This window comes from Calypte anna, chromosome 2 (assembly GCF_003957555.1).
Source record: "Calypte anna isolate BGI_N300 chromosome 2, bCalAnn1_v1.p, whole genome shotgun sequence".
Taxonomy (NCBI): Eukaryota; Metazoa; Chordata; class Aves; order Apodiformes; family Trochilidae; genus Calypte; species Calypte anna.
In genome coordinates this window covers 43,005,749-43,029,224 of record NC_044245.1, presented here as the reverse complement: position 1 = coordinate 43,029,224, position 23,476 = coordinate 43,005,749, and the positions used below count along the sequence as shown (strand labels likewise).

At 36.8% G+C, this 23,476-nt stretch overlaps 1 protein-coding gene across 1 annotated transcript in view; it reads left to right on the top strand.

Annotated features, from left to right (window-relative positions):
• ZNRF2 (zinc and ring finger 2) overlaps positions 1-23,476 on the top strand; it is a 58,000-nt gene that overhangs the window by 7,559 nt on the left and 26,965 nt on the right. The window contains exon 2 of the mRNA XM_030444946.1: positions 22,855-22,950. Within this exon, the coding sequence (XP_030300806.1) occupies positions 22,855-22,950 (96 nt within the window). The remainder of the gene's footprint in view (positions 1-22,854; positions 22,951-23,476) is intronic.

The window sequence follows — 23,476 nt, the reverse complement described above, 5'->3', positions numbered from 1 at the left end:
TCAGAACAGCACTTCACAGGCATTCAGAAAAGTGTTTTTGCTGTCCTGGTTATATCTCCATGGTTAGATATTTCCTAAAAAAGTGCCTGTGTTCCAAAGACCACTTTTCTATTGTAAGTTGTCATTGTGACTTTCATAAGGATGTCTCGGTGTGCATTCACAGGTCTAAGGGGGCAGTTGTTTGACAGGCTTCATGTTTCTGATACTTGCAAAAATGGGAGAGTAAGACATAAGAAGAATGGGGCTGCTTCTCACTCTGACTTGGCACATGCTTTCATTTCCTGAATGGAAATTGTGTAGTATTGACCAAGAGAGATCAGGAAGCATGCAGGAAAATCTTGTAGGGCTTGGAATGTCTGACTGACTGGCAAACAGAATATGAAGTGTTTTATGGGATTTGACACTGTTACTTTTAGTCACCTTTAGAGGAACCGACCGACCTACCTGGGAGTTTTCTTCTTCCTTGTCTGCTCTGTCTAAAAATCAGACCACCACAGCCTGTGAACAGTCCCCAAAGGGTGGGTGTGCTGCATACCATTGTGGATATTTTTAGTAGATTCTGTTTGCTGACTGACTTAGTGTGCTATAAATACAGAGTTCTCATCTGGCACGTACTTTTCGTGTCTTCTAGTAACTTACAATAAATTCACCTAAGAATAATGGCAAGAAAAAACGAGCTGTTACAATTTATTTGTCTTTTCATATGAAGTGTCGTTTGTATAAAGCCATTGTTTAGCAACTTTTTAACTGAAAATGGCTTTTAAAACTAGCCGTGTTCCAAGACACTTCATAGTTGGGCTACCATAATTAATCCCTATATCAGATTGATTTATACTGAAATTTAACTATAGTTTTAAAAATTGAAGGTGTAGGTTTTAGGCATGAGAGGTTAGTTGAGCATCTGGAATATTATCAATTCTAGTAAATTACTTTCTTTGTTATGCCAGTAGTAACATGTTGCCTGAACATGCATAAAGGCTATTCTATGGGAGGGGGAAAAAACCCCTAATCTTCTAGATTATTATTTTTTTTTCATAAAGTACAGGTGGATATGCACTTGCTTGAGTTAAAATACAGTTAAGCGCCTTAACTGTAATTATTAGGACTTAAAAAAAAGGGGGAGGGAGCCATGTCTTGAAATACAGATGTCTTTGAGTGTTGAATTTGACATAAAATTGAAAGATTGGTTCTTGATGCATTGCACTGAGCATAACCTAAATGCAGTTCTTCTGTACTGCTAAAATAAAAACTTATAGTGTTCATGAACAGATGTGGCTTTCATGAAAAAAATATAAAACATGGTGGAAGTTTTCCATGTGCAGCAAAAGAAAGGTTTGCTTAGGAGTGCTTTCTGCAGATTGCCTGCAAAGAGTACAAAGAGTATTTTGAGAATGTTAATTTTTTTTCCTTTTATCATGTAATCTGGACCAGTCTAGTAATAGTCTTTCAGAAAGCATACAAAATACTGTCTTCCTGCCAGGAATCCAAGATCCTAACTTCCTACAGCTATTAGGATCTTTACTTCTTATAAATTTTTGAGCATGAATATGGACTGAAGTTTCAATATGGCAAAAGTTCTCAACTGTCTTGAGAAAATGCCATCTCCCTACTGGATAGGTCAGAGCATCATCAGTTAAGCAGATTTTATAGATATATTGGTGGATGGTCTCCAGAATATAAACAAAATTAAGTTCTCTCTGGTCCTTCACCTCTTTCCACCATGAGGGAGTCCTCTTTCTCCTCATTGTCTCTGCATCAGCAAAGATTATGGGAGCAGCCTAAAGCAAGGGTGACTGGGGAAGCCTAAGATACCAGACTTGAGGATTTGTTGTCTGTTTTCATGGGTGTTTTGCTTTGCTTTGGGAAGAATGAATTTAAAATCCCATGCCTGCATGCTGACTGTTGGAAGGCTTATTGTGATACTGTGCTTGTGCTCAGGGCTCCTGTAGTTTCTTAACCTTAGAGCATGATTCATCTTCAGAGGTAATTTTGATGAAGTGTCCTGAAAGTTTGGGTTCCTGGGTTCAGGTGTGAAATGCCCTAATACAGAGTTACCTATGCAGCTTCCTGGTAGAGCTTTTTGATTTTTCAGTGTTGTGATTTTGCAGCTGTAATGTCAGTTAGCGTTGGTTTGAGTGCTTGAGTTTGTTTGTTTTTAAATCCCGATCCAAATGGATCCAGTTGTTCCAGGTAGTTGGGTCAGAGTGGATAAATACTTTTTCATTTCTATATCAGGAGTAGTACTAAATATATGACAAGTAGATTGTGTTCCTGAGTTCAAAACAAAGACCACAATTCTAAAATAATAATACATAACTGTAAAACTACTTCCATATTTTTAAATGCAGTGTAAAGAAATAAAATACCTGGCTCACCCATGCTATAGAGCCAGAAGGCTGTTGCTGGCTGAAATGTTCTACTGGTACAGCAGCTGAATGGAAACAGCATGAAATTCACATGTGTAAAAGGGCTGTGTGCTATCAAAGAAACATCTTTTGAATATCTAATTCAGCTCCTAACATTTGGATACTAGGTGACTAGTGTACAGGCATTGCATTGCTTCTTAAGCACTGAATTGTATTACTCTTTAGTCAGATTTAATTGTACGTTTGTTGCAGCTCAGCCTTGGATTAGTTTATACCCATATGTCTTGTATCAGTGAATTTTTGTGTTTTGTAAATGACAACATTTTCAAAGAAAGGTGATACTGGGCTTCTTTGTAACCACAAATGTGAAAACCTGAAGTATTTGAAATGCTTTTGAACTAAAATGCTATACTGAAAGGGCTTCCAGTTTGGAGGAAATACAGATTTCATTGCTAGCATAAAAAATCTTATGTTAAGATAAACTTTGGTTTCACATACTCGGTAAGACAGCATATAGCTTGAGAGTGGAGGAAATGTTCCTTGTAAATGTGGCACTAGTTCTGCTGCAAACAAAGAGGTGACAAGGCTAATGCAAATAATGTGTTCTGTGTTGCGCAAATGTGGAAAATGCTGTGTTCATCCCAGGTTATTTTTCCTTTGTGTCTCCACTGTGCATTTCCAATTAGAAAGCACACAGATACAGTTAGGTGGTGAAGCCAGAAGGAAATAATGAACATGTTTGGAGCTGGAGGGCAAGAGTTCCTTCTAGTGGGCTGGGTGGATATGTGACTTCTCTCAACAGGTGTGCAGGCAATCAACCTGTCATTTATATTTATGTTATTATATATATACTATATATTATATTATTATATCTGGTGATTGTACATTTTGCTTTAAAGCTTTATTCAGAATCACAGAATGATCCAGGTTAGAAAGGACCTCTGAGATCATCCAGTCCAACCCTTGATCCTCTACCAGACCATGGCACTGAGTGCCACATCCAGCCTCCTCTTAAGAACCTCCAGGGATGGAGAATCCACCACCTCCCTGGGCAGCACATTCCAATGCCTGATCACCCTCTCTGTAAAGAATTTTTTCTTAATATCTAACCTAAACCTCCTCTAGCAGAGCTTAAGATCCTGCCCTATTGTCTCACTGATAGCTACATGGGAGAAGAAACCTATTCCCTCCTGGCTACAGCCCTCCTTTAGGTAGTTATAAGAAATGCTCAAAAGAGTTTTAAGGTTGGATAATGTAATCTGTTGACATTAAACAGTTTAATATGTTTGGGAAAGCTGTTGATTTTTGAAAGATTTGGACTAGAACTAAGCTTTATGAAGATGGCTGGGGTTGAGAGTAGTATTGAGATTGCTACTATCCTCACAGATAAGACAAATTTATGCTGTCATAGACATGGAGGTCATGGAGTTGTCAAAAGCATCATTGTTTTAAATTTTGGCTGGAATTGATTCCCTTATGGGGAATTGCTAGCTCTAATGTTTTATCAAGGTCATTTTGACCACTGGCTAAATATTTTTTCTTTTTTAAATTTGTTAAATATTTGACTCTGTTAGTGTTTATTATTAAGTGATAGCAAAAAAAGGCCAGGGTCGCTGCTGAAGTTCTTGCTTTTATTCGTGCTAGAAAAGTCAATAGGAATTAATTTCTGTAATTTCTTCCAAGTCTTGGAAAAAATTATTCTTTGAAAACTATCAGTGCTAAGTATGATTTGCCTTGTATCTGTTGTAAGACATGGCAGTCTTTCTCTGCAAAATACTTGATTATAATGGCTGTTGCATATTTTTATTAGTGAGTTAATGATATTTACCTCCATTTTAGCTGAGTTTTAATTTGCTGATGAAAATATTGGAATACAGATGTTTTTATTTATCTTGGTATTGATGAGAAACATACTTTGCAGCAAAGCTAGAAGTAGCCAAAAGCATCCAAATGAATACCTGCTGAAGTGCACTGAAGAGGTAGTTCTTCTGTTTTGTTATACATAGGTTTTTTCCTTCCAAATCTACCATTTCACCAACTGTTGCTTAGTTAACTCATGAAAATGGCAAGTGATGGGTGATACTGAGTGAGAGTGCAGTGTGGTGTTGAGTTGTTGACTTTTCAAGTCTGAAAATCTCTTTAGCTATGTAGTTGGTTTGGTGGTGTGTCTGCATTGTGAACCATGCCAAGAAACTATGCTGGGCTAATGTAGCTGTACTGACTTTTAATACTGGAGATCACTCCAGCTACAACTCCAGTGTATTGAGGTGAAAATGGGAGACCTGAAGGTATTCTGGTCTGGATGAGATTCTATCAGTTTTGAGATTATTTTTATTTTCCCCTTGTTTTGCTTAACAAATACTTTATCATGCAGATTAAGTATGCAAAAGTGATGCATGATTTGTCAGCATGAGGAAAGCTCTTAAATGCTTGATGGAAATATTTGTAAAATGCTTTGCATTTTACACAGTGGTGAAAAATACTAATTGTAAGATGCACTTCTAGGAACTCTTATTTTTCTCCCTTTTCTCATGATGCATTTGGATTATTTCTGGGCTGTTTAACAGTGTTTAACAGTGTCCCATGGCAGCCCATTCTTAACTGTAAACCTTTGTTAGCTGTAGTGTGCAAGCATTCATTAAATGTATTCATATCCAAATGTTTTTATTGAACATGTAGCTGGCCTGATGCTATTTGCAAAGATACAGAATTAAGGCAAGTGAAAAACATAATCACCCCAGGAAATGTTAACCTCAAAGGAAATCCTCTAAAAAAGATGCCAAATTTGTAAGTGAGAGAGAGGGAAGGAAAAGTGTGTGTAGTAGTGGGTTTTGGGTTTTGTTACATTACTCTTACTTAGAGGGAATCAGGATTCATGGATGTGTATGTGTACACAGTTGTTTTCCAGTCTCATGAACCATGGTCCCATATAGCTGGGTCTGTATAGCTGTTTGAGAGCCTCTCCTCTCCCTTTCCTCTGCTTTCTTGCTGCTTTCTGTCCAATGAGTGATTTTATTCTCAACGTCTGTATTAGTAACTGAAGTGCTACTGGAAACAAAAGCACATCATCAGAAATACTGATTTAACTAGATCTTTAAAAAATTTCCATTAAAAAAACCCCACAGTGTGTTAGTCCTTTTTTTCCTAGAAAGATGTAGTTTTGGGTTTAATGCTTGGTTAGGATTTAAACTTTTAACCTAGTTATTGCAGATTTATCTAGCAATAATTATATCTGTCCTGTTAATGGAGAAGTAACACTGAAGGCAAACACACTGAAACAGATTAGTTGTGTATCAAAAAGAAGGGAGGCCATTTTGATTAAATTCTTTGGTTTAGGATATCTATTTTTAGGTATTCTATTGTCTCCAGTTTTTCTAACCTGTATTTCCCCAAACATGAAAATTGCAATATTTTGGAGGTCACACAAGTTAAAACTGATTAAACTTGCTTCCTGAAAGATTCAATCAGGCAAATATGCTACATATACATATAGCACGTTTAGAGCACTTTAATATCAACATACTAAATTCTAATCCTATTAGTTTTCTATTTATGCCTTACAAATTTGTAGATTTACAAAAGTGTATGCTTATAATTACATTTCAGACATGGGAATTTTCATATAGAAATAAGAAAGGAAGAAAAGCCTCAAGTCAGTACCTTGTTTTTCTTGCATTTTCTGAACAGTAGTTTCTCTTTGACATATTTAATCTTGTGCTCCTTTAGGCAGTGATGATAAATGTACTAGGTACAATATTTTTAAGCTTCTGGTCTAGCTAAAACACTGGTATGAAGACAGTATTATTCAAGTCAATGAATCTTGCACATGCAGAACTTCAGGTATACTCACAAATCTGCCCTCAAGAACATAATCCCATTTGTCAGGAATTTTATGCAGTTAGCAAGGATTACTTTCTCTGCTGAAGAAAGGGAACTGTTTCTGTAATCTCAGTATTCACATCTTTGAATCGTTAGATTTTAGCTGTCTGCAGAAATGCCTAAGCAGCAAGCTAATGGTTCTTTCCTAATCCTTAAAGTCAATGAATGGTGTGACAATTGAACCCTGTAACTAAGGATAAGGAACATCACAAATACTTGTCCATAAAGGGGTGAACATAGAGGAAAGATACTTTGTCAGTTATCACATTACTGTGCTGGAAAGCAACAGACCTTGCTCTTGACATTATACATGATTTTTCATTATTATTTTTAGGTTAATAAGCATACAATGTTTTTTTCCCAAAAATGTTACACCAAAGGAATTACAAGAACAGATTTAGTGCTCATGAGTGATGTGTGAGAGATAGTCTCTTTGTTGATGATCATACCCCTTGAAGGGACCTTGAGGTTAACAGATCCTTCATAGCAATGGAATGCAGGCTCTGCTGAGTTGAGCTCATTCTGCGCAGATAATGTTTATCTATTTTTCTTAATGTCTTAATGGAAAACCATTAATTTCCTTGAACCTTTTATTTTGATAACTATTTTTACCATTGCAAAGCTTCCTAATAAACAAATTACTGTTTCACAACTGATTCCCAATTTTGAATGCAGAAACTGGTAATTGGTGCATTTTTATTAACAGGTAGTTCTTTCTTCATTACAAGTATGAAGGGGTCTTTTTTTCCTTTTAATTGTACTTGACTCTTTCCACCTTTTAGGTACATTTTCAGTGATGTATTTAACATTGAAGTATAACTGACAGGGCATTTATTGTACTGTTATGGTTTAGTATCTCTCAATTTTTATATCTACTTACTTTGAATTAGGCTTGTAGAAAGGTCTGATTTGCTAAGTGTTTCTGACAAAAAGAGGACCAGGGTGGTAGTGAGGCAGACAATATTTAACAATAAATTAATTGTCTTTAAAAACTGAAGTTCCTATTTCTGTCAGTGACTGCCTATCCAGATTCAAGAGGATAAGGAAAGTTCATTAAAAGCAGACATATGTGGAGACTTATTTAGGTTTTTTGTTCGTGTTAACTCATACTTGAATTGAATCACACAATTATTTTGGTTGGAAAAAGACCTTTAAGATTATCAAATCCAACTGTTAACACGGCCGTGTCCCTAAGCACCACATCTATCTCTTAAATACTTCCAGGGATGGTGACTCCAGTTCCCTGGGCAACCTGTTACAGTATCTGACAGCATAGAATCAGCCAGGTTGGAAAGGACCTCTGGGATCATCAAGTCCAACCCTTGATCCACTACCACCGTGATTATCAGACCATGGCACTGAGTGCCACATCCAGCCTCCTTTTAAGAACCTCTAGGGATGGAGAATTCACCACCTCCTGGGCAGCACATCCCAATGCCTGATCACCCTCTCTGTAAAGAATTTTTTCTTAATATCTAACCTAAACCTCCCCTGGCAGAGCTTAAGATCATGCGCTCTTGTCTCACTGATAGCTACATGGGAGAAGAAACCTATTCCCACCTGGCTACAACCTCCTTTCAGGGAGTTGTAGAGAGTGATGAGGTCTCCCCTGAGTCTCCTCTTCTCCAGACTGAACATCCCCAGCTCCCTCAGCCCTTCCTCACAGGATTTGTGCTGGATCCCTTCACAGCCTCCTTGCTCTTCTCTGGACCTAATCCAGCACCTCAATCTCCTTCCTGAACTGAGGGTCCCAGAACTGGACACAGTACTCGAGGTGTGGCCTCACCAGCACTGAGTACAGGGGCAGAATCCCTTCCCTGGACCTGCTGTTCCTGATACAGGCCAGGATGCCATTGGCCTTCTTGGCCACCTGAGCACACTGCTGGCTCATGTTCAGCTTCCTGTCAATCCAGACTCCCAGGTCACTTTCTGCCTTTGAGTGAAAGAGATTTTTCCTAATATCCAGTCTAAGCCTTCCCTGGCACAACTTCAGGCCATTTCCTTTTGTGCTATCACTTGCAACCTGACAGAAGGGACTGACCCTCACCTTACTGCACCCTTCTTTTATGTCTTTACAAAGAGCAATAAGGTCTCCCCTCAGCCTCCTTTTCTCCAGACTAAACAACCCCAGTGGTCCCTCAGCTGCTTCTCATAAGATTTGCACTCTAGACCCTTCACCAGCTTTGTTAGCCTTCTTTGGACACACTCCAACACCTTAGAATCCTTCTGCCATTATTCTGTAAAACTGAGAGCATCTATGACCTGATTGGGCTGTGGAAAACCTTTCTTAGCCCATGCAAAAGTACAGTTGTGACTGTCTATGTGAATTGTCACTAGTGCTTTAGGTTTCAGTGCTTTTACATTCATATATACCTCATAATCCTTTCCACAAACTGAAATTAGTGTCTTCGCATCTTTAACTCACGGATCTTGCCTAAAGATTGAGAGTAAAAACCATCAGAAGTGCTTCATTCTGGCCTGGCTGCAGGAGACAGACCTCGTGTACTAATACATCTGTGTTGTTGTGGTATGTGGCTGACTGTACTTAATAACAGGATGCACCAAGGAGATATATCATGGTTCAACACACCCTCTGCAGAAGCCGAGGAGAAGAGGCAAAGCCCGCAGCCCCGACGGGCTCTTGGCAGGGCCGGGCCGGGCCCGGTTCAGCACCGCTCCCTGGACAGCTCAGGCGCAGCCTCCTCCGGCGCCCGCCCCTCCTCTTCCCTCCCCCACGGGGTGCGCCGGGCCTCCAGCCGGAGAGAAAACAGGGTGGTTCTTGTGGCCCAAAGCTTGCTGCGTGGGCTACTGAATTGTATTTAAAAGGCTAAGAGTTTGTGATAGTCTCTCATTTGCCCTATTTTCTTGTGGTGCAGAAAGCAGCTTTGGCAGCCTCGAGAGTAAAGCAGGTTGACTTGCCCTAGAAGGCTTTTTGTAAATATTGGTTCTATTTTTATGTATTTATTTTTTTAGTCTGATTTTCAAAAGTTCCATCTTCATCTATTTGCTTACTTTTATCCTAGAAAATTGATTTCTTGTCACAGCTTTTCCAAATATTGGCTAGCTAGCTTCCTTGTTCTTGGTTTCATCTCTGCTTTCATGTGATTTAAAGACTTTTTCTGTAACTAGTTCTCATTTTTGCTAAAAGTTTTGTCAGTCTTGTAGTTTCACCTTGACTTCCCTGCTTGGTTCTTTCCAGTAAGTCGGAGTAGAAAAACAAAAGGAATAAGCAAGTTACACAGATCCTTTCTGTTATGACACTGTTCAGTTTTCTTTGTCACTATGTAACAGTACTGCTAAAAATGAGTTTGTAAAAATCTTTGACCTTAAATGCTTGACAACCTAGAAAAACTTCTGATATGTTTTGAATTAGTGTTAGAAAGATGCCTTGAGCAGTTGTGGTCTCACTGAAAGATAAACCTTTTGAAATAATTTTGAATAATTAGTTTTTCTTGACAAGAGTTTAAAATATAGAAGGTAGTATTCTGAAGTACTTGCATGTGAGAAGAGGTAGTTTTGAATCCAGTAATGCTGAGTTTACATTGTGCAATCCATCATTTGTGTGGAGGAAAAAGAGCAAAGCGTGTAATAATTTGATTTCACTTGATGGCTTTCAAATCAAGGTGGAAAATGCATTAATCCTTTGATTCATGTGTGAAAAAGGTGTATGTAAATACTTCAGTGACCATTTTCCTTTCTTTTATGATTCTGCTGTAGAGTGCTATGTGTCTTGAACAATTTTTTCCTGTTGCTAAGTTCAGTTTATTTAAGAGAGTATGTGTTTTTTCCCCTTCTTACCATTATCTTTTTAGAAATGTCTTGCAGGATTTTCCTGAGGGATGGGAATCCTAAGGAAATATTTTTTCCTTTTTATGCTGAAGACTTTTTGGTGTTCTACTGTACCATTTTACTAGCTTCTGTAAGAACATTGGCAGCTGTATTGAGTTTGCTACTAAACAAATAAAAAAGGCCACATGCATTTCTTACACTTCTTCCCTTCTGGAAGAAATAAAGTGAATTTCAGAAGAAAAACTACTTTTACTGTTTCAGTTGTTGGAGTACATGCATTTTGGCTTCTAAATGAAAAATGGAAATACCATCATTAAACAAAATTAGTAGAGTTTCCTCTGTGTCCTGGAAAACTGTGCTTCCAAATCAGTTTACCTTAATTTGTAGGTAACTGCTTTGTTTAGGTTGGACCTCTGCCATATATCTGTGAACTTTGGCAAGCTGTTGAGTAATTTCCAGTGCATTCCACTTTTCAATATATTTTTTTCTTTCCTTCAACTTGCTTCACTGGCAGAATTATATTTAACATGATTTTATTTATAAGTCAAAGATGTTATTGAAGTTACATTTTAGAAATTATTTCCCTGGTGTTCTGATTTTTAGGTTTGGTATAAGAACAGTTGTTTGCCTGAGTAGTTACAAAAACATATGGAGGTTGGATAGTGAATGAAGCACTATTCATATTTGATTGGATGGAGGGGACATGGTTGGGAGTGGAACCTGCCATGTACATTTACATCTAAATAAATTTAAAACCTACTTTGACAGATTAGCCAGTGCAAGAAAAAAATCTAGTAGTTTTATAAGAGGTGTTTTTTTTTTCCTTCCATCATTTTAAATTTTGTTCTGTAAAACTATGCCTGAGGAAACAGAAGTTGATAGTAAAGGTTGTCATAGCTGATACTTTAGATGTTCCTGTCTATTTTATAAAGTGCTTGTGTACATGCTGTTTACCTATTGAAAAAAATAAAAAACAAACCCAAACCGACCAACCCACCAATCAAATAAAACAACAAAGAACTTTGTAGCTGTCCATGTTAATACATATGGAGTATTGCTTCTCAAGAAAAACCCTATAAAAGTAGGTTTTTCTTATTGGCACATCTCCCAGTTTACTGACTTCTGATTTGATAAAACTGCTGTAAAGTGCAGGTATGACAAGACCTCCACTAGAGAGAGGAAGAATTGCTTTTGTGATGACTGGCAGGAATGTCAGGCTTCTTTTGTGAGCTTTTATTAGGTGTTCTTGAACATGATGGCTAAAGACAAATTTTTTAAAAGCTGCTTGATGACACAACAAAGCTTGGAGGCAGAGGCTGTCCTTAATATGCCTGTGGCTTACTTCACAGCAGGTTTTGATATGGAGAGACTTTACTATGGAACAACTGAAATATGTCTGTCTTTTCACCAGAGCTGATGACTTATGCCTGGTTTAATCTCACTAACCCATTGGTGGCAAATTGGTGAAGTTTATCACAGTTGCTGCTACTGCAATCACTTGTGTGCAATGGACTTGCCTTCTGAGAGCTTCTCTTACAATGAAAGGAGTGGATCAAGCTGGTGTCATAGAATCATAGAATCCATGTGGGAAACAGCTACTTTGACCACTCTCAAAATCCAGAGTAAGAAAGCCTTCTAGAAAACAGGTAACAAGGTTTGAGTGTGAGAAAGTTATCCTTCAAGTGCATCATGGAGATATTTATTTTGTAAGACATTGAAAGTACATCTTCTGTCTACTGAAACAGAAATTTTTTTAGGAACTAATGCTCCTCTTAGATAAAAGAGTAGACCTAACTTGAAACAGAAAAATGCCTATAAATTATGTTAATACTTTGCCATTCTTTAAAGCCAGTCAGAAGAGTGACAATATAACAATTCAGTACCCAAATACTTAGGAGTATAAAATCTTTCTAGCTTGAAAGTACCTTTTGAGAACTATTGTTTCTTTCACAGAGGATTTTGGGAAGATGTGATTGATTTATTTATTCATTCTTTATTTATTTTCCCCCATCATAGAATAAAAGGCTACAATGGAAAGATAGATACAAATCTGGTCATTGGGGTAATAGTAGTAGCTGTAGTCTTACTTCAGGACTTTAAATGTTTAAAGTAGTGGAAGATTCGTAAGTTAATTTTTAATTAGCATCTTTCACCTTAAGAAAGCTGGAATTGGAAGAGAATTCCTAGTTATTGGAGAGGGGTCTGTTGGAGAAGGGCTAGGTGTTGGGTTATTTAAAGAAAAAACAAACCAACTTTCCATGATGCACTTTAAATAAGTTATCTGTTCCTCAAGTATGTATGTAGTACACATTTGGGGTGCAACCTTCATTATTCTTAATGTATCCTTGTGTTCTAGAAGTCCTCATTTGTTTGGTGTGGGGATTTTTTGTTTTGGTGTTTTATTTTGGTTTTGTTTTGTTTACTTACAAGGGTTTACTTAAATGCACCTTGCTGGGCTTTGCCCTCTAGCTACTGTTTGGATCCTATCAGTTTCCGAAGTCTTTTATATTCAGCTGGCAGGCTGGATAATACATCTAGGTGCAGTAAGCTGCTCTAGTATTCCACTGGGAAAGTTCAGAGTCCTACTTGCTTGGACTGGTTCCCACCAGCTGACATGCACATGCAGGAGAGGGACAGCAAGAGTAAATGAGGTGGTGCTGCCAAGAGACAGAATGAAGGTGAAGGGAATGAACACATAAATGAGCAGAGAGGAACGCAGGCTCAAACTCTGGCATTCTTTATGCTGCCCTCCAAAACTGTTCTAAAGAGCTATTTTCTTCTTTCAAAACCAGTGTCTGGACATTTTATTATTTATACTTTAACTTCTCAGTCACTGATTTTAGGCATCTGTGGTACAGCTTGCTAAATCATAAATAAGGCTCTGATTAAGAAGGCAGTGCTACATGGAAAGGCAAAGCAAATTTATGCCATGATTTACTTTTTCTATGATACTTATCTCAATGTCATTGTGGGCAAATAGGTGTTTTTATATAAGGTGATACCTACAGACTTTTGAGAAGTGTTTGACTTTCTGTATAAGCTAGGGCAAGTTTTTTACTGCCTTTCTAAAGTATGTAATGGAGACATTGCTCCCATTGTAACCATTGCTTTTTATTGTCTGTTTTAGAGTGTAAGGTCTTTGAAGGAAGGACTAATGCATACATGTGAACTAACATTTGTAGCACTTAGCACACTATGATCCTGATTTTATAAGGGCATACCTAAATCATGAGTACTAGCTATGATCACTCTTTAGTCAGTTGTTAGAAGAACAAACAAGAACAACAACAAAAAAACAAACCACAAAACCCAACACCTCTTTCTTGTTCAAAATATAATTTATTAGCATGTTGCAGTTTCATGCTAATAAAACCCAACATGAACCCTTTCTTACTAAAATATAACATATTGGGATGTTACAGTTTCATGCTTTTTCAGTATTCAAAATAAGCTCAAGACAGAGTCTCCTTTTTATGCATAATGCTTATATATATTCAAGTGTTGGATCATGAGTTTGAACAGAGAAGATGATGACATAAATAGTGTTATGTTATAGTGTTATAGATGAGTAAAGCAATGAAAGCATATGCTTCTTTACATGAAAGCCATAATTGGATAAGTAAAAGCATTTCATTTAGGATGTCATCTTTCAAACTGCTCAGAAGTCAAAATATAATTCAAACTAATTTGTTCCAACTGCACATCTCTGTTAAAACTTATTTAGTCTGTGCTGAGTGTGTATGCATGCAAATGTGTGTCTTATTAACCAAATCATGCTAATGTATACAAGGCATTTCTCTTCTGAGTGTAGACATGTAAAATAAGTAGCTGATCAAATTTCTCAACAATTTCACAGATGAAGCAAGGCAACAATTTTAAACAGCAAAAAATATAAAATGCTTGGTATTTGTGTTCAAACAGTGTCATCTTGAGCATGAAAATGCAGAAATTACATTGCTGACTTAGTTGCTGTGGTAGGAATGATGTAGCATATCATTTGAAAGTTTTCTTGGGTTGTGACTTATGGATGTTTTGTAAGATTTTGCAGAATATAGTACAAATTCTCAGTACTCTTAACAGAGGTAAAAGACAGTAAATATAGACTGATACATCATCGTTGAGATATTTAAAACATGTAAGTCAATAACTTCATTTCTTCTGCTTTTACTGACAATAGTTCAGAAAACTTAGTTGGAGGATTATATCTTTATGGGTTCAATTCTTTCTTTCTGAGACAATTATATATAATCTTTACTATTATTAGGCATTTTGCGTGCTTTCTTTGCTGTGGTACGTGCCTAGATGTTATTAAAAGATCTATCTTAAAAATAGGAACTTTTGCAAAATTAGTCATAATAAATAAATGCCTATCATTCAGACTTCAGAAACTGCTCTCAATTTTTTATCTATTTAGACATAATTCATATTAAACACATTCTGTTAATACTGAAGGACTTAATAGTAATTCAAGAATACACATTTCTGAAATTATGCAATTTGTAACCCTTCGTCTTCTCCCCATTTTGTAAGATTGTCATTATTTTGTTAAAAGTTCGGCTTCTTAATGAGCCTTTAACCTATACACTATACACTATGTCTATACACTATAGTCTATATTCGTATGTCTATACACTATAGTCTATATTCAATACATTATGGTAAATATTTTCTGCACTGGAAGAATGGAAGGGTCAATGCCAAATGAATTTCTCTTAGTTAAATTTTCCATTTAGAAACAAAAGACAACTTTATGATACACAGAGATGGTAGCACTTTTAAAAAGTTATTCCTTAAACAAAATTCCTTTGCGCTGTGTACTTTTCAGCCTGGACTTTTCTGCCAACTTGAGTCTTATTCATAAGTCACACATTGACTCTGGGGAAAAAAACAGACAACACCAAACACAAATAAATCAACAAACATACTTACTCTACTCTCACTCATTTCAATGAAAGTAAATTAGTCCATGGGTTAGATGTTTCCCTGCAGAATTAATAAATTGGTACCCTCTGTGGAGGACTGCAATTTTGAGAGCTAAAGGGAGAAAATATAGATTATAATAATCTGATGTTGTGGTTAGGTAATAAAAGTTCTTCAATGTGTGATTGAAAAATGAGATGAAAAGCACAAAAGAACAAGTATGTTTCGAAACGTTTGTCCTTGACTTCCTCGAAACTGTAGGTATGATTTTTGTTATACTGAATGATAAATGTAATTATAACTATTTTTATATAAAATTTAATGTTGCTATTGAAAAATGAATTTTGTTTAGAATTACTAGTTAAACTCCTGATAACATCCCACATAATAATTTAATTTTTAATTTAACTTTATTCTTCCCAGTTGTAATCTATACTATTTTGTATTCTTGACTTTTTTTGTCATTGATTGGTTTTCCCTTTTTTCTTTGTCACTGCTACCTCTATTTCTGCAGGAACAAGTAGGTTATTGGTAAGTATTTCAACTAAATCAGACTTTACAAAGTTTTGCCTTAGTGAGGACTCCTTTTTTTTACCCTCACTTGTTTTGGTAAAAACTTTGTAGACAACAGACCAAATGTCTGTAAATGCTGTGCTTTCTCAGGTCTCCATTATCGCCTTGTTTGTGTAGTAGAATAATAGTTTCAAGATTCTCTGAGAGACTTTGTCTTCTGCATGCTTTCAAGCAGCATCATTATCTGTGCTGTCTTCTAAGATGCTGCCTTCTCCTGGGGCTTGCTCCTTTGTTCCTGTCTGCTGCGTTTCAAGTGCAGTGTTTACTTTATTTCTCCCATTTCTTTTTTCGTAAGACCTTGTATGCATTTTGGCCAATTTGCTCAGAAGACTTCTCTGCGTCTGACAAGATGCCCTGTTTCACCTGTTCGGTTTAGTGATCCTTGTCAACCATTATTCAGCTGTTTTCACATCATACCTCTTCCCTTTTAGCTCTCATTAAATATACTATCTCAGCATGGTATAGCCACCCTCTCCTCACTTATTATCATGCTTCATGTAATTTTAATTAGATTTGTTGCTTTGTACTGTACAAGTTTGAGATATTTAAATCTGCGTGTTTTCGGAAAGTAGGACTTCATTCTTATCTTGGAGCAGCTCCTCCTATACTTCCTTTTAAATGGTGTGATTCCTAATTGAAATTTCTTTAACCCTAGTGTTTTTGAAAATAGTGACTTTGTTGACAGTGTGAAGAAGGGGAAGGGTGTGTAAACAGACAGGTTCCGTGCATTCAGAAATTTGTAGTGGTCTTGCCAAATTCGCAGTTACTCCAGAAAAACCTGCTTTTGGCAGTAGAACACTGTTATACTGTCTGTCTTCTCTAACTTTCATTGTGAAATGATGTGTGGAAACACCTTCTTCAGATATTTGAGGAAAATGTTGCTTCGGTCAATGAGAGGAAGTGGAGGGAATAGAAAAATGAAGAAAGAAAGAAAATAATAAATTTAAGGAGGGTCTAGGAATGAGAGAGAAGAATTCTTCCTCTTTGAACTGTGATAGGTGAGTTAAGAAGGAAAAAGCAATGGGAAAGATGTGCAATCTCTGAAGCCAGACTTTTAAGGCATTACATTTGCATAAAGTTTTCACATCTCCAACATGACTTGCAGTGAATTATTCGTCATTGTCTGGTAATGTAAGAACTCGGATTGTTTGACAGGTTAATCTTGCCTGCTGCAAATAAATACATTTATGCCCCAAACAGTTGACTGTGCTTTCTGGCTACTTGCATTCTGAATAAGATTTGGCTCCAAAATGTGTTCAGCCTGGTTTAACCGTGTATTCAAACAATTTTGTTCTTCTCCACACAGCTTCTCAAGATTGGTCTGAAGTGGTAAGAGCTCCACTTGTGTACTGAAGCTTCTGAAATGGTGATAGGGCTAGTTTCTTCCCATCCTACTGGAGTTACTCTGTCAGTGTGGCTGGAAGGGGACATTGTTCTCTTCAGATCTCTGGCAAGCACAGATGATTAATAGACGTGAGAGGAAAAGTTTCTTTCCTTTGTTCCCTTTGATTCAGATTTTGTAAGGAAGTCATCACACCTATACAAAAGAGAGGAAGAAGCTGTGTTCCCTTTAGTTTTATCTCCTGCCTACTCCCTTGGGAAAGATGTTATGGAAATTAGTTATTCTTCTGGGGAGATTCTTGATAAGTGGACTTTTTGGTCTCTAGTTGCAAATATGTTTCTTAATTGCAGTAATCTAAAACCTAATCATCTGCAGGGTGTGAGTGGAGCCTTTTTAATGTGGTAACTTGAGGCTTGCTCTTACCTTTAAGTCTACCAAATGCAGCTCCCAGCCTAAGTTTATAGTCACACTTATCTGTCTTCAGCTGCTTCTGTTCCATTGAGAAACCTGTATGGATGTATGCTGTAGGCTGACATTTCTGAAATGGAGTAAATAAACTAGTAAGTTAAAACTCAATTAGTAGCTTGCAAGTCACTTTAAAAACTTGTTCTTGTTCATGTGATTGTTGAGTTTGAAATTGCAGACTCTTAAGAGTTTGGATGAAGGACATTTGCACTGTCTCTCATCTACTTTGACTATAGGTCCATATGGATAAATGGGGTGGTGAAGCATCCCTTTGGATGCTTGCATAGATCTAAAATGTCAGTCTTAAAAAGCTGTTTCTCTAATAACAAATGTTCTGATTTTTGTGAAATGGGAAAAATCTTTCCACAGGTATTTCCCACCTGTAATTTCATCTTCGGGGTTGAAAGGTATTTTCTCTCTCTTTTAATGGTTGTATTTGTTTTTCTTCCATTTCTAAAACTATACAGCTGTCAATTATAATCATCATCATGATGTTACTTTTATATTGGTGTTAGACACCTGAAGCTGTGCTCTTGATAAGTCTCTATTTATGACTAAGGAAATGTGTCTTGTTCAATTTCTCTTCTTCCTTCTGTACTGCTTTATTTTTCAGTCATTGCTACTGAAGATCTCACTTTCCTATTTAGCAAGATGAAGGGAGCTAAAGAAATGGCTTAGGAAGATTCCAACTTTCCTAAGTTTTTGCTTAGTAGATAAAGTATTATTCATATGCATCTTCTCAAATTATTCCACAGACTCCTTAGCTAAAGTAAGTTTTAAGTTTGGTTTTGTTTTCTGTGTTATATATCTCCCCTTTCCTACTGAATGCTGTGGAGCTGTTAATTAGAAAATACAAGATAAAATCCCTTGTTTCCCTCAAGGATTTCCCAGTGTGAAAGAATTTCACAATGTGTTAACTTCAGTCTCATGGCACAAAAGTGGAGAAGAAAATCCCTGTAGATTATGAGCACAAGATCAGTAATTGCTGAGAAGAAATTCTTTGTGCTTATCTTGAATCAGTTTTCTAGAAAAGATGGAGTTTGGAGAATGTGAATTATGTTCTTTATTTCTGTTTTATTTCCTGTTCTCTCCCAAATTGAGGGGAGTATTTATTTTTATCTGTGGAAGCCGAGTTCTTGTAGCTTAGGCCATTGCCAGCATAAGGAAGGATGGAAACTAGGTAACCAGACGAATCTTTTCACCAAAGCACTTTCTCCCTTAATAAAACACTTCTTACACAAAATAGCAAAATTGCATTGAATAACCATTTGTATTGGGAGCTACAACATCTAGCAATTGTACCCTAGAAGATTCTCTGAGAATAGAGATAATGCTCTATTTTTTTTACCTTCTAACTTGGGAGAGGTTTTAAAAATATCAGTCCTTGAATTTAGTGTGATGTAATTTATAGAGTGACCACCCATCATCAACCTGTCCCTGTGGATAGTTTCCAAGCCTGCCAGAGATTAGAGTTAAGAATTTGATGGATGTGAGAAAAGATGGTATTTTTTGGCTTTGTGTAGGTTCATATGCAAAAGACTGCAGAGTATGAAGAAAGTGACACATTTGAGAGAGAATGAGAGAATTCAAAGTCCTGCTGCTTACACGGGTTTAGTGATTTTAAACTTTCTGTGCCAGCCTGGAATTTTCTAGTCGCTTTACTGCAACCTTGTGTTCTGTTTCTTTCCTTGTAATTGTTTGCGGGTTTTTTGTGTGGGGATTGTGTTTTTTTTTTTTTTCCAAGGTTATGCTTTCGTTTTAAGTAATGTGCTACTTTCAGTATTGTAGTTAGTGTTGTGAAATCAAATAACTGGACCTTGTCTCCCTGCCTCTTCAACATGCAGTCTTAAAAGTCAGCTACAGGCTTGTGCTTGCTTGGTTTTGGTGCTCAGATCTTTCCTGCTGTACAGAAGAGATCGGGGTAAGACTTGGCTCTTCCCCTGTCTTGGGGTGTGTCACAGGCAGTGTCCTCTCTAAGAGGGGAGAAGGAAGGACATCTTTGCAAAGATACACCGACCAAACAATTGGTGACTCTAATACAAAGGGTCCTCATCTTGGATGAGGAAAAGGATGTTGTGAGACCTTCATAAAGAACTAGATTTTTACCTAGAACTATACCTTATCTCTTGTGCTCTCATTGTAGAATGAGTGAGGAAGTGTTTGAGTTTCATAGTTTTTAGAGGACACTTCTTGACATGATGCCACCTAATCTAATGAATACTTCCACTTGTCCAAAAGTCTGTGAATGCATTGTTTATCTCCAAAACAGCAAAACACATCATGTAGAGAGCAAGTTATTTTTACTTGTTGATTGTTTAAGTCATGTGAAACTTTCTGAAAGTTATCTGTGTTATTCCTTCAGACTGGTGGTAAAAACAAACATAGGCTATAAATGTCATTAGCCTGCTGGGCAGTGGTACAATAGACCCTTTGTTCTTACAGACTACTCAATTGTAAACTGGGTCATGAAACTATTGCCTTCTGATTTGAGGAAAGGTGGGAAAATACCAGCGTTTTTTAAAGGACCTTTAACTGGCTTGTGGACAGTGTTGACTGTTCACTTGTTTATATTTTCAAATACAGTTAAAACTAAAGTAAATATTGTGTCTACAGTTAAAGTAATTTGTTCTTTGGGGTTACCTAGGAGTTGGAAAGTGCCATTTCCTTCACACAAAATGTACACCTTAAATCTCTTGGGGAAGACAGCTAAATCCAGGAGGTGAATATTGCAGGAGAATGTGTTCGGAAATGGTTCCAGCAGGTGTTGCAAGCTGAAGGCACTTTTTTTGATTGTAATGCTTGTCTTAGGCGTGTAGCTGGTGCTGGTCACTGGAAAAACATCTTTTCCATATTGATACCTTTGCTACTGGTGGCTAATTTGTTCCATAAGGCTTAGTTAAGTGTAGTGTCCTCCACTTCTTGAGTTCTTCAGTGTACTCTTCTGGATACTGAGTAGAGCTGTAACAGTCAGAGACCCCAGATGTGCTGTGTCAGGAGGAAATCTGTAGTTGTTAAACTGTCACCTTCAAAACCATTTGACTCTGAACCAGCGACAAGGTACTATATTGTTAAAATGTAGGTGATTTTATTGCTAAGATGTGGACTTCTCACTAGGTTTAGATGCAGCCACATGTTAATATAGGTATGTTCAGCTAAATACTTAAAATGATAACCAGGAAGATTTTTCACAGCTATCTATCTATAAGCATGGTTTTAAGTAAAAGCATTATTCCTACTACTAGTACTATTGGTAGTAGTAGTTATCCAAACTCTCCCTCCTATTTTATTTGGATTTAAGTATTTCTTTCAAACATTCCTGGAATATGTACCTTTTAATAACACTCTTAACTTCAGCAATGGTTTGAAAGACCTGTTGATGGTTTTCCCTCCCCCCTGCCACCCCCAATTAGATGTGCTGGTGACCCTGGGAATAAACTAGAAGAGTTCTGTCCAGAAAGCAGGGGGAACCTGTTTATGACTGTCCCAGTGCTTAACTAGCCATGAACTTAATTGTTAACTTGCTGTAATGCAAACACTCCCTTCTGGCACAGCAGGACTCAGTCTGCAGTGTGTAAGGAAGTTATGTGCTTTTTCACATCAAAATATGTTGTTAGCTGTGCCTTATAGAAACATAGAAATTAATATAATGCGTGGGTCTTAGTAGGTTTTGACTAGACTTAAGAATAATCAATCAGCTACAGTAGACTGAGAAAGGTTGAGAGAAAATTTTCCCTACCTCAGTTTTTGAAGAAAACTGTAACAAAGCAGTTATGGGCTGGTTTTGGATGTTTGGAGGACCCAGATACTGAGATACTGATTTTTATTTTAGTCATGCTGACATGCAGCCTTGGGGAAGGAGGCTACACAGGGGCTGAAGGGTCACTGACAAAGCTTTTTGCAAGTAAATTAATCTTTTTAACTTGTTTTTTCCGAAAGATGGGTTTGGCTGTTTGTATGCTTATTAACTTGTGGTTGTAACTTGTTTATGAAGATGTGGGTTGGAGGAGGAGGATTAAATATAAGGACAGAAGAGCAATATTAAAACTGAAATGTAAGATCAACACAAAAAGAGATAGATGTGAACTTCTTATGACTAAAATAGGAAGCATCAGTACTGTGCTTTATCTCAGGAAGTGGTTTCACGTACATGTTCAGCTGCTGCTCAGAGTTCCTCATGGGTGTCAGCAGTTGTCTGGTTTGACTTGCTTCCTAGTAACTGCACTAAAAAAATAAAACATAGTTGTCTTGATAAACAAAGTTGATAAACACATTATTTCTATCAAGTGCTAATGCTTCAGGTTAATTGCTTGAGCTACATCTGGATAATCATTAACAATAAAGATCAAAATTCTCAGGCATCAAGAACTTGAAAGTGCAACATCAAGCCACTTGTTTTTCTTGACTGACCCAGTTCCTTGTGGACTTCCAAGGTTAGATGTATAGAAGCAAGGGGCAACAAACCAGAACATGTGGGAGCAGACCCAGATATGGGTGCTGATGGAAGGTACAGTGGCTATTTATAGTTGGCTGCATTGTTACTTCTCAAAATCATTAAAGAAAAAGTTGCTGCTTTGCACTGAGCATGGATTTAGGTATTTTTGCTGTATATTGTCCTGTAAGTATAATCCTTAAAGGATTTTATGTATCAAAATCCCTGCTGGTGGCTTTTTGTCTCTCACTTGTGTGTTAATTATACAGCAGATCAAAATCAGCAAGATTTTTCTCAGACTTTTCTGTAGACCTTAAAACTTGTCTATCCAATCTTGTCCTTAACTGGAAAACTGCTGTCTTCAGTAATGACATAAAGTATTAAGCAGCTTTGTCATGGACTATTACGCAGTTGCATCACAATCTAGACTGTCTTAATTATTCTTTATCCTATATTGCCTCAGGCTGTGACCTCATAAGCTAAACAAAGTCATGCATGGCTAGGATGAGAGAAGTCAAACAAATTCAGTGCTACAGGAAATATAAGTAATTCAGTAGGTGAGGTGACACTCCTGAGTTAAAGTTTTCTCTGTGCTTTTCTCTGTGTTTTCTCTGGTAAAAGATGCTGCAGTTTGTGTGATAAGATGCAAAACCAAGACACTTTATCAAAGTTTCAATGCTATTCCTAGTAAAAATGTTGAAGTTTATTCAGGGCTCATAGCCAAGTTCAGATTTAATGGCTATGTTTTCTATACATTTCTATTTTCTGTCTTAATAAAGTCACATTATCCTCTTGCACTTGTCTTAAATTGTTGCAACAGTTGCTGGGAAACTGGAAACTGCATTCCAGAGGTGCTGACATGTTTGCAACTGGCAACAGATCAATTTGCAGAAACAATGGTCCATTTTGAGGTATTTTGAAATGAAAGGAATTATATTAATGTAAGAAATGGCAGGTTGAAACTGAAAAGCTGCCACATGTTCGTGTTTTTTGTGGGAGCTTTTTTTTTTCCTTCCTTTTAATGTATGCAGAATGTTTTCTTGAACCATGGTTGAGTGTACTCATACTTACATATTTTTTGTTTTCCATAGGTTTCAAGTGCCCTGTATGTTCAAAATTTGTTTCTTCTGATGAAATGGATTTACATCTTGTGATGTGTTTGACAAAACCAAGGATAACCTACAATGGTAAGAAAGAAGTAAGCTGATAGTTATTTATTAATTTTAAACACTGGAGTGATAGTAATTTTTTGTTTATAAGATACTCTGTTAACTAATTCAGTAGACTCAGAAATTGTGTATGTTTTTTGCTTGCAGTTTATTTTTCCAAGTAATTCTTAAGAACTTTTTAATACTGCCTGAAAATACAATTTACACTTTTTACTTGTTCTGCAAATATAAAATTATTCTTATTTGTGTGGTTTTATTCCCTTTTTTGACCACAGGATTAGGTATTGGTCCATGTGCACTTAGTGTCCACTTGGAATATATGTAGCTTAAATATCCTCTCATCTAATGACTTCAAGTAGTGAGGCAGATTAATCAGGTCTCCTCCTGAGAATATTATTAAGGACTGTTACTTGATGCACTATGCATTTGCACATTATTCAAGAAAATGACTATTTCTTGAAGGCACTAAAGATCTTGCTTCAACTGATTGCATATGTCATAATTCATAAGGACTGGTAGATATTCATGCTTTTGTTATTTTAGT